Raw genomic sequence first — 16,117 nt, 5'->3', positions numbered from 1 at the left:
TAGAAAAAATCTACTTAACTGTATATTCTAAACTTTGAAAAATAAATTTTACTGTTTTTAGGAAATAAAACTATTTTTTCGGATCTGAATCGCGTATTTGTGTTTTTGCAAACAAACCAACGTTAAAAAATAGTATTATTCCTATGTAACAATCGTGAAAACCTACTCGATATTATTGTTTGTTATTTAGAAAAAAATTGTCAAATGTTGACCACAATATCGAAGATACGTCTTGTATATCGACTGCGGGAGGGATATGGTTTTCAAATGTATGCATGTCCATTTCTTTTTCACGCTGTACAGCCTAAACGGCTTCACAGATTTTGACATATGAGGTGTCATTAGATTCGTCTTGATTGTGGGAAAGTCTATACGCTGCTGTAAAAAATAATCAAAATATTGAGGGGAGGAATATTTTTTTTATCTTTGCAGCTAAATATTTTTGAAGACGGGTTTTTGTTTTTTAAATAATTTATGGACCTGTTTTTTTAACAAGTTCACTTTTTAGTTCTGGAAGACATCATCTACTATGTTTTTTGTAACTTAATATTTTTTTAACGTATTACATAATGCAAATTTGAAGTTGCAAATTACTTACATCCATACAATTATTGATGTTATTAGTGATCTTGACATCAACCTCCACTGTTTCTCCGACCTTCAACGCAGGAGGGAGTGAGAAGTCCAGCTGTATAGGTCGGAAGACGTTGATCGTACGCGGGGCTGAGAAGCGAAGACCACGGTTGGAGAGGGAGAGGGCCCAGAGTGACCAGCGGCCTGCTTCAGATGGTGCTGATATTGTTACTCCGTCAGTGGATAGTTGGTTTCTGGAAATGAAAATATGATATTAGTAAAAAGATAGAATGATGCGAGGCGTAAAAACCCAAAATGGCGATCCATGCCTGTGCGGCTTCAATAGTCAGGTAGATAACCAAATAATCACTCCAACTAGTCGCATACATCAATGCCTTTCTAGAATAGCGGTCTATTTCAATATCAATTACTTGATCAAGTAAATAGTTTAAATACAACTGCAGTATGACTGAAATGCAAAGCCGTCGAGTCGAATTTTGTTTTTAAATAGTATAATGAGTATTTTGTGTGTAGTATGAATGTACCTATTTACAGATCGCACGAGTGTCTCAAATTCTCTTCATCATCTTCATATATTAAGGGTTTTCAACCACTTAGATATTATGTTCTTGCAATCATAAGTGTTTTTATGTCTACAGTGGCAATTTGAAATGTCGAAAGGTATGTTTTGTCGTAATGGAAAATGTCGCTTACGATATTTCAGAATTCGATAGGTACATCGACGAAATTATGAACCTTATGTCGACAGTGGAAGTTTGAAATGTCCAAATAGACATTTTGTCGTAAGGTCATTTTCCCTTATGACAAAATGTCCCTTACGACATTTCATATTTACACCATTATGTGTAATTCTTTATTGAATGGCCGTATTCAAGTATTTTTTAGTATAAAACTGGTCGTAAGATGTCAAGGGTTAGGTTCCTTATGGTCACATCACATAAATATAATATAGGTAACCTTAATTTAGAAATTACGTATATTTGTCAATACTTAGTAGCATTACCTCTCGCTAACGACCAATGAAAACGTCGTGATGAAACCTGTATATGGAAGAACCTTTTAAAAAGCTTCTTTGGAAAAAGTGTGAAACCTTTAGGCTCACTTGGTTACTGATATGAAAATGGCGCCTGTGAATGTTTTCGTTGTTTTTCATAGTTTGTTCTAAAATTTGCTTGTAGTAATAGCAACGTTTGTTGTTGTCACCTCAGGAATGATAAATTGTTGTGATTATTACTATAATTCCCTAACAACAACGAGCACAACAGCAAAAATTCATTTTTTAAGAAAATTTAAAACAAGATATCAAAAACAACGAGAAAATCTTTAAGTGCCATTTTTGCAAAACTATTGTTGATACGTTATCGCTTATCAGAATCCAATTTACACTTCTGCAGAAAGGAATGGAAGCAAAGTTTTGTACTTGTAAATAAACATTATGTCAACTATGTAACGTACAAAGTAGACACGAGTCGAAAAACAGGTCTTCGCGTCTTCCATACAATTATCGTGTATTGTTGGGAAATCTCGGAACTACAGTATCGTATCTAATTTGTACAATTGACATAAGTTCATTATGCTATGTAAAATTTTGTTCCAAATATATACTTCCATTCCGCTGTAATGTAAATTGAGCCTCAAAGAATACCAGTAGGGACACGAATAATCAGATGTACATTACAAATTCTCGAACAAATTTCTAAATAAGGTACAAAAAACGACTTTTATTTATAATCATCCCATAATTACATGGAACATTTTTATATAATCTCAAAACCGTCGTAATAATCTTGATTGTACGTCCGGATCTTCCTCCCAGGAGCATAGTCAATATCGCACATCGAATATGAAGAGCTCTCAGTTCTCTCCTTTGGGAGCTTAAGATATCCAATGTCAAATTAGGTCCGAGCCAGATGTATTATAAGAGATATTTGCAGTAGCAGTAGAGCTCCTTGTGCACGAGTTTGTCCAGGAGAACGTTCCGGTTTAGATCTTATGGTGACAGGCACAGTGGCAGTGATCCTTGCGATTAAAAGCTCTAAGTGGCACTGCAACTGTTATGGATAGGCGTGTCGCTTTCCAACGGGCGCACGACTTGTTCATCTCGTCACTTGATATTATAGAAAAAAAGAACACAAATACAAATAACGTAAAAACACACCACATTTTATTATGGTCCTTTGTAAATTATTTAAATTATTGTTTTAAATTAGCCACACAGTAAGTAAGGTTTATATAGTAACTGACAAATTGTACCATTGCCCGTTCAATTCCAATACTATGTTCAAAGGTACCGCCTGATAGATCTGTACAATCACACACGAACATTCCAAACGGAAGTCTGGCTTTGGCATTTAATTTTCTTTTCAATTCTTATATTTTTTGCTAGCAGTAAATCTTGCGATCACCCTGCCTGTATTTCGTAGCACATCGAACGTTTCAAAGTCAAGAATTCAATAGTATATTAGGTTTTTTCTTTTATATTTTATTTTTATTGAATATCATGGTGTTCTTTCTCCATTATCTTGGTCTATTTTTTGTGAAAATACACCACTAGTTTATTACTGATAGACTAGTTTATTATTGATAATTATGTAGATCAAAACAAACATGAAGAAAAATTCCTTAGATCAAACTATATTCGAACCAGCGCCTGTTGCTTCCACGTGGCTACGATTATTCTTTTTATTCTACCGGTTTCAATTTTTATTTATGATGTGAAGATGTCAATTGCAACATACTTTTTGTCTGGTGATTATGAATCTCGTGTATTACAACAGTATTTTTTTCTTTGTTAAACGTTATATTGGTAAAATATTTCTGGCATGTAATAAGATTTAAATTCGATATCATTGGAGATGGGGTAGCCTAGTGGGAGATCAACTGCTTCTGAACTGAAATATTTAGGCTTAACTTACACTGGCGCAGAGTGGAAGCGTCGCGTAGCGTCCTGTTTTTCAAATACAAAAAGGCGAATGCGAAGAAGCATTCTGTATTTGCATAATACATATTTATACCTTAACATTGGGAAAATAGAGATGAATATGCTATAGGCGAAAAACATGACGCGTCGCGACGCTTCGACTCTGCGCCAGTGTGAGTTGAGTTGGCGATTTTTAGCAGCGATGCAAACACGATGCAGTATACACACGCGACTGCATAGATACAATCGCGTGATTGCATCGCTACAATTGAGATTTATAGGCGATAGCACCATGCAATCGCGCGTTTGTATCGATGCAGTGCTCGTTTGTATCGATACAGTCGCGCATTTGCATCGATGCAATCGCCTATAAATCGCAAGTGTAGCGATGCAGTCACGCTTTTGTATTGTACTACACATTCTTGTAATATGGCCACACCTGCAAATTACAACTTTTCTGGAGAAGTTTAAAGATTCTACGAACGAAATTAGTAACATTTTTATGCTGAAATAGGTGAGTTGTGAAATACATTTACATAATTTGTTTCATGTAATTTGTATTGTTTTTATAACTTTCATGTGATAAAAACTTTTGGTGTATGGTCACGTCATGTAGCTTTACACTTGAAAGGTGCGATTTTTTTAGTTACAGCAGTTAGTGAGGAGAATAATAATAAGAATAATAACGCACACGCTCATAACCCCGCACTAGGGAAACCCTGTGTCACGTGTGCCATGAACACACACAGATAATCACAAATTACACCCATACTCACGAGACAAATAAATGCAGGCCATACAAATATTTCTCCCAGCCCGTGAATCGAACGTGAGACCTCTGCGCGGCAGACCAGCATGGTAACCGTTCGGCCACTGAGGCAGTCAAAAGGCAGTGTTTGTTGAGCAGCAAACATCTCGCTAATAACGATAATATCGTGATGAACTGACCCTTACAATACATGTGAAGTCAACCATATCCACTTAAATCCTTTCCTTGGACGAAACCCGTGCCCGTCTGTGGGATATCTAACCGCTCAAGCGATGCGCTTTTCCTAACGTAAAATGGCGGCTATTTGGTTTCGCAAATTAGAAATGGATTCAGTTTAAATACAAGTCTTTATAAATAAAAATTATTATTCTGCATTGATAAATAAATACCTTACGTACTACCAACAAAAACATCTCAAATAAAATGCAGTAATACACCACAAATCCTGCACTTAAAAAGAACTAATGAAATTTTTGGTGTACTTGGATAAATAAAAAATAATATTCCGTTTGAGTGGTTCTAACGTTTACCATGAAATTACTCCTTAAAGTATAGTTTATAAACATTTATATTCAGGGTAAACTTAAAAAACGCTACATGCGATATGTTTTCAATAAATAAACACCGAAATCACCAGTCCAAACAATAACACACACGATTGTCGTGACGTAGTATTTTTGAAGTTGTTTATTTTTTTTAAATGACAGACCCGGGCATTAAAAACTTTATGATTTGCGAGAGTAGTTACCGAAATAGCAATTAAAATTAGTTCTTTTACGTGTTATAACTTCGATATCCGATAAATTGGTATAAAATCATCACCGGCACCTCTAGGTGTGGTATGCGTCTACGGCTGCATGTATCGCGTGAGCGGATAATGGGTTACGTCTAGTGGTTAGCGACATGCTTGTCCACGTCCGGCAGTGTCGCTTAAAGCTCTGAGGGGCAGTGGCAGTACTGCGCCCGTCACCCTGATCCATAAGTTGAAAACTCCCATGTGCATGTAATTCACTAGCACCCTTTAAAATTGAAACGCAGTAATCATTGCTCACATTACTACTTGGCAGCAGAAATAAGCAAGGTGGCAGTACTTCCCTAGAGGAACTCTTTCACAACCAGATCTACTGCTACGAAAACGTGCGTGCATGACTTATGGAAAAGTATAAGGCAGTCTTACGGGAGTTAGTTTATTGTATGGTCTGATGTCTGTTACCTAGAGTAACCAAGAAGAACCTAGAGTATTACTACAATGAAGCTTATATACTATTTGAAGTAACAACGAATGTGCTAAAATTTGCAATTCTGCAATATAATATATACAGTTACGCATGGAGTGTTCTAACTAATACAGGTAAAACAAACATAACATCTGAGGATGCTGAGGTAGCGTCTTTAACTCGTGCATATTAACGAACCTGAGTGTACAATATTATAGAAACCGATTAATATCATCTCTTCGCTAAAATTCTCAAGAAGCCAACAAAATATGGGGTATCCGTAAACCTTAACGTGTTTCATCAAAATAACATATTCCCTCACCCCAAATTTAATTTACACTCAGCGGCAAATATTTCCAGCCAAGGCTCCCCGGTTTTATATCTAAGCAGTATTTTATTAAGATATTCTAGAGGGTGCAGAATGCTTGATTTAAAAGGTCCGGTGTAATTTAGGGAGGTCTGTTTTTAATGGGAAAAAGTTTAAATTACTTTGTTAATTTGTTCACTTAATTTTGCCGACAAGTGTAAAAGGAACATTTGTTGTAATCAAGAGATAATAAAATAAAGTTGTTGTCATCAAAACTGCAATGATTGTTCATTCCATATACAACATATATAAGACAATTAATTACAATTCGATATTAATTGATGGAGAGAGGTGGTACTGGTAATCAATTGGGACGGTTCTAACCTAGAACATTTTGGAATTATTTCGAAATTATATACAGGCCACAAACTACTTCCTTAGTTATTATTTTTTCCTTTTATTATTGTTTTCATAATCAAGCTAAATCAACTAAATGAAATAATTTTAGTCACAATTTGTCATGACTAAAGTGCATTGTCCACATTATCCACATTGTCTTCATTATGAGGCATTTACGAAGTAAATGAAGACATGCAAAAGCGTACTGCTTTTGTATATGCGTTGGGACTAGTTGGAAATAGTATCGAATGGGAAGTGATTGTTAATATAGACTCTCTATACTACCCCAAATGGTTTTGGTTGATTCCGCATAAAAGTGAAAGTGTTAAATCAACCACTTTGGAAAAAATATATCATAAAATTAATAATATACACTATTGCTTTATAATGGTGTGAAAATACAATTCCAAAAAATTTTCACGGTGGAAAAAAAACACAAACTTACGTCGATATTTTACAAGAAAGCCGCAGTATTCAATATCTACCTTACATGACCAATGATTTTTTTTTATATCAACTGATCTAAATAGAATACGTATAGGATACGATACCCATTTTTCAAAGGACTTAATTTTTGGTTGTAAGAAAATAAATTCTGAAATATATTAGCATATTGAACCGTGTTGGTACGGGAAAATTTTTATTTATTTATACATTTTAGGAAAATTCACGGACAAATAATACAATTATAGTAAACTTAAATATGAGTAATCCAATGCCATTTACGAATTTCCACCTACATGAAATAATATACAGTGCTTAGCAAGCCAAAAAGAGATTACAGGAGAATACAAAGAACGCAGTCAATGAATTAAAAAAAATACAAATTACTATTAATATACTATTAAACCTTAGAGGATGGTATCTTTTACCAACGAGTTTAAGTTTAAGTTTTACAAAAGAGTCTAAGAATAAAACGAACAAACCAGTGTATTCATCGCCAATCACGTGATCTGTCAAAGTGACGTTTGGTCATTTCACGCCTGACTGTGTGTATGCTTGAACAGAACAAATCAAACTCAGAATGATTTACTGTCGCATTGTTATAAAGTCTCAAAGCACGCACCGTGTACGTATTTTGCCTATAATTAGTGCTCGCAAACGGCACTTGCAGAGGTGGTCGACATCTGTAATGCAACAAGTTTAATTCGACTAAACAAGTTTAATAGGATTAAACAAAGTTAAGGGTCATATAAGATAACTAATAGCATTTGATTTCATTCTAGAATATTGACTATTATCACTTGAAGACTAGACAGAGACAACTAGAGTCTAAGGTTTTCACGTTTCAGACACTTGACGACAAAATTTGTTATTTCAATATTCTACTCAATTGAAAACAAGATTTAGTGTCGTCCAGTGAATTGAATGTCCATCCACAAAGCGAAACAGTGATAATGGCCAGGGCATAAACAAGTCAGAAAGTGAACTCCATAAATTGGGAATCCGCTGATTCGTCTGTCAGCCGACGTAAGTTATGCGCTCGCCCAATGATATACTGCCCAGAAATGTTACCGCAATTTATACGGGACCACGATCAATTTTGTTACTTATACTTGGCTTTTAACTAAATTACCTTAAGTTGATACGGTCGAAGTTGAAACAATGCCAGATACTTATTGTAAATGTTTAAATATAGCGGAGGAATCGTCAATACAACCATCATAGTTGGCGCGCTAAAAAAAGATGGAAGCCGTATCCTGATCGCATTTTTGCGCTAGGTCAACAGTACGCCATATAGCAGCTGCGTGTAATTGACTCTACACGTGTAAAAGGACTGGCAATATACGGGTTAATTAAGCCAAATGTGATCATACTTCAAAAGTGGTTACAACAACATGAAAACATTAAACAATTACATGAAATAAATGATATACGTATATGTGAAATTTTGTAACTCTTCTACACATGTTCATGTCTGCAGCTCACCACAACCCCAGCGAGTCCATGCCCAAGTCCGGGTCCACCAGAGACGCCCGTGAAGGCAAAGACTGGCGGAGGGCTTGGCCCGTACGCTTGCTGTACCCTGATCGGAGCCGTCGAGCCCGTAGTCTCTTTGGAATACCCTACCTCTCGGGTCGTTAGATAGGGACTTTATTGAGAGACAGACAGTAACATATGTGGGAAAAAAATACATATTTAAAATTAGCAATATCTAAACCTATAGTACCTTAACCATTAATTAGTCGCGACAATAAAGTTACACAATTGATCAAATTAGAATCGTGAAATAAAATACGAAATTATGCAAAGACTTTTATTAATGATAATATATCAACACATATATTTTATAAATTATAATGTGTCTGACTTAGAAAACATATAATAATAAATAAACAAATAAATAAAAAACAACACCATTTGTAAAACCGGATTTTCTTCATCACAATTTTGGCAGACTAGAATCATATGATTTTTGGACACATGTGGTATCATTTTATTTGTAGATGATCGGACTGCCCCAGATGCTGAATCAGGACTCTCATTTTTAAGCATTTTGTGTCGTTTTTGTAGCGGTTATGCTAGTGTGCGAATGTTGTCGTATTCGTTTTCGCTTTGTCTGATGCCCATGTTATGGCCACTTACGATGACCTCATGATGTTGTTTATCTTCAGAAGTACTATCAATATCTTTTTTTTTCTCCTCTCAAAAATAAAACAAAAATATCAGAATCACAACATAATCTTTAACATACCAATATATTCGTTTTAAAAATATCACTGCAACGTTTTGTCCTTCTGAATTGTTTAAATGCGTAATAATAAAAAAATTTAATTACCTTACGGAATTTTGTCTACACAAACAATCGCGTGGGGTGTCAGGCACCCCAAACTCGCTCTCCAAGCACAACTATACACAAAAGAGCGCCGATTACGAATGAATTGCGAACTACAATCCCGTTTACGAATCTAAGCTGAAGACAGGCGCCGTATGTCCAAATTTAAAAAAAAGTTTTTAAGACCCTAGAAATCTGCGATGGGGTGTGAAACCACGCGACCAATTAAGGGTTAAATATACTTCAAACAAAACAAAAAGATAACCCGGCAAACTGATACAGGTACAACAGCGAAACCAAAAAGAACATAATGCAGCAGCATCCGTATCCCAAACAATGCACACAGCCACACAGGCAACTCGCTGCATTCGGGAATGGTCGTGTTGTTCATGGAATAATAAATAATTCTGTGGTTGTGTTACGTAACAAATATTTATGTATCGAGTCTAAATGAAGTGTTAAAAAAGAAGTAACGATTGTTGTTATGCAATCTATCCATTGATACTTCTTTGTCAAGGTATCAATTTTGTAGCAATTAAGATTTTAAATTAAGTGCCAACTTAATTTTTACCAGAACTTGACTAAGCCGGATATTGGGGTATAAAACGGCGTCGCGTCATCACGAACTTATTTTATGAATTTTCATAGAATTAAAGGAAACTTTTCGGCCTTTCGTAAAAGGATTCATTAAACCCTGCGTCAGCTAGAGGCTTTAAAGTTACGCACAGTCCTTGAGATTATTTCAGGCTAATTAATTGAAGCATGAGTTCCTTGACCTCTTTACAAATTTTCAGTTTAATGACAGTAACTTAGTGAGTGTTTTATTTAGAGCAATGTGAAAGTTTTGTCACAACAAATTGTTATGTATTTTTTTATATAATACCAAGTGACGGGACGAACAAGTCGTGCGTCGTCGTCGTTGTAGTGCCACTCAGAGCTTCTTTGCAATTGCAAAGATCTTCCAATGAACACCCTGAGACATAAGTCGACAAGTCCTATGTGCCTGTAATTTCACCAGCACCCTTACCCTTCTAAAGCAGGACGCATTAATGCTCACATTACTGCTTGGCGGCAGAAATAGATAAGGTGGCAGTACTCCTCTGGACGAGCTTTTTCACAAGGAGCTCTACTGCTACTAAATAGTAGTTTATATGACCACATAATGAAAGGTATTAAAACACGAGTGTGGGTTTACGAAACGAGCCGACAGGCGATGTTCATAAAAACATCTCACGAGTGTTTTAATGCCTAATTGTGTACAGTTACATGCTTTATCTACACACATATTACAAGCTCTCTGTGATATGTTCAGGAACCGCATGTTACCACTGGCGAAATGGGGCCAAATAAAAACTTTTCTCACGCATGTCACACAACCGTAGTTTTTATTTTGAATTCATAGACAAACTAGAATCGGCCCCAACTATCATGTCGTTCGATATTAAGTGACGTGTGAAATTGTCGAAATTGTTTGCATTGACATTTCATTTCGAAACTTCATCTCGACTGGCATTAGAATTGAGGTCCAATGAAATTGTTTTGTTTTTCAGAGATATTCGAAATTTGAATGTAATAATAAAATCGAATTCGATGTTATTATGAAGCAATAATAACATTTTCACAGATAAGAAATTTGTTCTAACAAAACAGTTTACCTTTGTGCTGGTCGTAATTTGCGGTTTTTGAACACATAATGTTTATGATACGTGTGTAGATAAACAGACACAAAGACACACAGAGAGTTTATGATACGTGTGTAGATAAACAATATTGTATTTGTATTTATACATACATGGAGGACTTTTTAATCAACATCCAACATTTTCCAAGCATTTTTAGTATACTTCTACGTATAATAAAGACTATATTTTTGAAAAAAAAGTGGTACGTCCGATTTGGATCAAAAAATATTTTTTCTACTCGTTCATGCTCGTTTTAGTTTCTGAACCAAAATTCTACAGTCTATGTTATTAAGTAAGCTATACTATGGTACGCGCTACTGAACTGAGAAATAGAGTTTAAAAAAAAAGAACGTCGTATTTTTGCTAATTAAAATATTCTCCTTGACCGCGGCTCTGAACAGAATAACATCAATTCAAAATATTTTATTAAATGACGTCTTAAAGTGTTGCATAGCAAGTATCATTTTACTTAATTATTACTCGGCAAAGCCTTTTGGCCTAAACATGGTACTCATCTTCCTCAATAAGCAAGGACATAAAATACTACATTATACGAAGAATTTTTAATATTATTTGTGGAATGTGTAACATTATGTATTGTACAATACCTATTTACATTTGTATACATTTACATTATATAGTATATTAAAGAGCTATACAACTTACAAATTTATTTATTTACATTAAAACACATAGCTGACTATAAAAATGCCTATTTGTTATCATATCCTGCACTAAAAACGTGCAAAGAGACGAGTGCGTAAGACGCTGCAGTCTCTTGTTCAACTATCTACCAAGATGAACTGTGTTCCTGATTGTAGAGGCTAGATAACTATATAAAATGCAATTAATACTTACGTATAATTAAAGCATTTCCACATCCAAAGCCTGTCATGAGACGCCGGAGGCACCAGGTGGGCAGGAGCGTGAGTTGATGGTGTTGTACGTTGTCGATACAAGACTCCACCTCCGCAAGCGCCACCTCCGACAAATAGCGAGACACCTGCCGAGACGAACTCTGGGCCCGGTTGTTCTTCGTGTTCTGATGTCCTGGTGAAAAGAAAATAACCATAAGATACACAGTACTGATTCAAATTCCCGCAGCTAGAAAACGCAACGTTGCGATGCTGTGATATAATACTAAGTTACTACTCCTTGCATGGCCCGTGGCGACGGCAAGATACGCCGGGCGAAGCCGCGTATGTTTTGCTATTTTACATTGAAATAAACATAATTATACTTTTTTTAAAGAAGGGAATAAAAATATCTTTTTCACCTCACTAGCTCAAAAAGGCTTTCTTTCTCATTAGAAATCTGCTCTCAAAAGCGTTTTTTCGTGAAGTTTGTGTAATATAATATACCGTTGGTATATTTTATTCTTATTATTACTGACATTAAATTGACAACGGTAACTAATTTTGATTGTTATAGTTCTATTGTTTTTCTTTCATCTACCATTTTCCTTGCTATAGTGAGGTGAAAAATTGTGTGTTTCGCTTGGCAGCAAAGTTGTTTTGCGTCTCGTGGCTTGAGACCCTCGTTATGCTCAGGATTCTATTTTTCTAATCTTAGGCTCCTTCGCTTGGTCAGGTTTCAATACAACAAACAACAACTTTGCCGCCTTGCATAACAAATAACTATTTTGTAAGTATAGTTCTATATTATATTGCATTTTACAAATATATATATCGACCCCTCCTACGTAAAGTATCGTATGTCGAAATTGCCAAGTTTACAGGGAAGCGTTTTAAAGTTCTCAGTTTTATTCGGCAAAGCTCGTTACTCAAATAGAGTGATCATCTAATACATCCTCTAACCGATATCTAGGATTTTATAATACTCTATGTGAGTAGCGAGCTTTGTCGAATAAAACTGAGAAATGCTAAAGTCACGTGTTGTGCTTATTTCAGTGAATTCAGAATATTTAAAAGGCTCCTCTGTAAACTTGGCAATTTCGACATACGATACTTTACGTCGGAGGGGTCGATATATAAAGCGTTATTTGCTGTATCTTCTTTTTTATTTTTTGTTTGAAAAAAGGTAACCTTATCTGGCAGAAGATTAAGCTTATTGCTCGTTGTAATGCATCGCAATGGCGCGCACCGTTTGGTTGCGCCAATCTGAGGCGACCCTTATTATTGGTAGGATTCTTTGTCGTTACTCATTTGGGTGGATTACATACTTCTCTATTACTACCGCGAATCCCTAATTAACATTAGTGTTCCACTTTAAAAAGGTTAAACCTCTTACTTAAGACCTTATGTCCCACGTCAGGCAACGCATTTGAGGTTGTCCAGATTCCTAAATTAGCATTGCAAGTGTTTTTTAAGCCACACTTACCACTTGCAATCAGGCAGACAGTATATTTGCCAGATTAAACAGCATATAAACTAACGAAAGACATTGATAGTAAAGTATCTTCATGACTTTAACTACCAACAATTTTTATTTTACAGTTCACCATATTAATAGCTTTAGAAACGCTTTCTATGTAGAAAAACAGTCCATTTTTAAAAGATGTGAACAAAGTCCAAAGAAAAAGTAAAATAATATTATCTTCAGAAAATAATGTGTATATTTGTACAAATAAAATTAATATCTCTGAGGACAATTTCCGTTTTTTGTGCTCATAATTACCAGTTGTCACGTCCAAAAGCGTTCAAATCAAAAGCTCTTGTTACATTAATAGAAGTGAAACGAAAATCAATCTCAATAACACGAAGGAAACTTCTCATTCATTCGCGTATAGCATTGAGACAGATGAAAAGGCATCCAATATTTCCAGGGAATTTCCTCCGATGAACCGGCTGGAAGATGAATCGTGTGACATATCCTTGGCTCAGTTTCCGCTGAGGAAGTAAACTTTAAAACATAAGACGAAAGATTTTGAAATTAAACTCGGCGGTGGATGATATTTCTTACAGGGAACCCCGCATTAAAATAAAGGAATAACTTTTTTACAAATACAAACTCGACTTCTAAAGGTCGTAGAATTACATCTATTTGTCAAGTTTTATTGAAACTGGTTACAGGAACGTATGTGAAACCGGACTCATCCCTAGTTTCCCACTCTTAGAGGTGGAATATTTCCTTCAAATTTAAATACTGAGGTACCCTCTTTGTAACAAAAAAATAATAATCAAAATCGGTTCACAAATACCGGAGTTATCGCGTAATATACATACAAAAAAAAATAGAAACGAATTAAGGTCGGTTAAACAAAGAGATAAAAACAACAACTTTCTTGGATTCTTACTAAATAATAAATGTATATTATAGTATAATAACACGGTGAAATGTCAAATTCATTAATAAATGTAATAATTATTTATTAAGAACTTTGAGTGTACTCTGATACTGAGTAAAGGGACTTTTCCAATGAAAGGTTCTTCAGACCGCACCTGAACATTTCCTCACAACATTCGTTTTTTAGTTCGGCAGGTCATAATAGCTCATAATAGGTCGGTCCTATAACCCGCGGGTTTTTTTGGTGAAGTGCAGTGCGACGCGGTACTGATCGGAGTTGTCCCGCGCCACGGATTTTACACTATTGTTGGTTACTCGTGTTTATGGCAGAAACAATACTACCAAGATGTTATTGTTTAAATAACCCTAATAAAAACTAATACAATTTTAATGAATTTTTGGCTTAGGGGAAAAATGCAGACGTTTCCTTTTTCTAAAACGTGATGATTCGTTCCAAACAAATATTTGTTTAAGCTTTTTTGTTTAGCCGACAACATTCTGGGCTTTACTTATAGTTTTCAATTAGTTTTTGGAGTCTTTAAATGGATCGCAACCTGTGACCAAAGTCACAGCCTCGGTTGTGGCTTTAGTTGAAAGAGATCTCTCTGCGTACACCACATATATATGTACAGTCAAGAGCACGTCAAGCTTGGTACTTTGTACTATGGACCGTTCTTATCGTAAGCGGTATAGAGTTGGATTTAAGTGTTAAGTGTCAAACTTGACGTGCTCTTGACCCTGTACATTATTTAAAGATTGATTTAAAAAGTGCTTTGTATAAAATTTATTTTAAATTCTAATGTACAATAGTGCATGGGGCAGGTAGTCGATATCACCGGTGTACCAAATTACATAAGGTGGAACCATTGGAACTCATTGAGTCGTTGACTGGTAGATGACTGATTAAATAGTGATTGGGAAACTTAGTTATATTGATTTTTTTACGTGCTTTTTATGCTGCTCTACACTATTTCACCATCATCAGAAGAGTATTTAAAATGTTCACGTCCGGTGACTGCTACGTAGTAATTAACGTTATCCCAGAACGTTAAATCAGAGTAAACAGCTATTTTATATTATAGCATGTCACTTATTGGAGTGTTAATTTATATTTGTGTTAATAATCGCATTATACTAGTGCGTGGTTTATTTCAGACACATTCGTGTCCAAATTCCAGCCGTAGATCATCCAATGTTTTCATCCAAAATACACACCCGTATGTTTAATTCTCAAACACGTATGACGGTGAATGATATATTTCTCGTCGAAACGCCTCGTTCGGCATTGTCGCGGTCTGACTGACATTTTTGGGGCGCTAAATATGTTTGCTTGTTTATCACATATATCATATATATACATAATGTCTTTATGCTGGGAAGGCTTTCGATAGGGATAACATTAGAGACAACAAGAAAAGTGAAAATTCAAAATTAAATTCGAAGTGTACTGTAGTGATCGAATATACAAATACATTACATCCTTATTGCCCTTATGTCAACTGGGGGACTACTATGAGCTTATAAGCAACCAGCCAAGCACTATGCAATTCACTTGACGTGGTAAATCTGAATTGCTTAAGTTCGTATCATGACCTACACAAAGTTGAACGGGAATGGCATGACAGGATGATGAGTTTTACTTTAAAAACGTTAATTATTGCCTCTGCCCGGCTAGCTGACATCTAACAAGAGCGACATAGAACTACATACTAAATCATATGAAAGAAATAGACAGATATACTATCCTGGGAGCGTTCACCGATTGTGTTCAAAATGAGATGATTTTTTTATTAATTTTATTATTGATTATATGTACTTATTACGTTGTTTTTTAATATCGGCAATTTTTCAATCATACTTTACAATTAATTTGTCGTACGATAACATTACATGTCATGTCTAGTCATTATCATTGAAATTAATAAGGTGAGTTTGTAATTTGATAACATAATTGGAACGTATCTTGTATTCGTACATTTTCATTGATTGTAATAAAGTCAAATTTGGCACTGTTTAAAAGGTATTTTACGATTTTTGCCAAGTCAATAAAATTATTAAAATTCCATTTAAATATTGCAATAACACTCATGCCAATAATTTATCAACAATAATTTAAAAACTGGAAACTCGAACTAAAATATTCAAAAAACGCTCAAAAGTTAATAATCGTATTTATCTATTGACAATTGGCAATATAGCCTAGCCTA

At 35.1% G+C, this 16,117-nt stretch overlaps 1 protein-coding gene across 1 annotated transcript in view; it reads right to left on the bottom strand.

Moving 5' to 3' along the window:
• LOC113240420 (C3 and PZP-like alpha-2-macroglobulin domain-containing protein 8) overlaps nucleotides 1-16,117 on the bottom strand; it is a 61,102-nt gene that overhangs the window by 30,507 nt on the left and 14,478 nt on the right. The window contains exons 3-4 of the mRNA XM_026477709.1: nucleotides 11,523-11,714; nucleotides 599-827 (exon numbers count right to left, since the gene is read on the bottom strand). Of these exons, the coding sequence (XP_026333494.1) occupies nucleotides 599-827; nucleotides 11,523-11,714 (421 nt within the window). The remainder of the gene's footprint in view (nucleotides 1-598; nucleotides 828-11,522; nucleotides 11,715-16,117) is intronic.

The sequence above is a fragment of the Hyposmocoma kahamanoa genome, unplaced genomic scaffold, assembly GCF_003589595.1.
Source record: "Hyposmocoma kahamanoa isolate Upper Pololo Valley unplaced genomic scaffold, ASM358959v1 138, whole genome shotgun sequence".
Lineage (NCBI taxonomy): Eukaryota > Metazoa > Arthropoda > Insecta > Lepidoptera > Cosmopterigidae > Hyposmocoma > Hyposmocoma kahamanoa.
The sequence above is the reverse complement of the archived record's forward strand: the minus strand, read 5'-3'. Positions and strand labels throughout refer to the sequence as shown.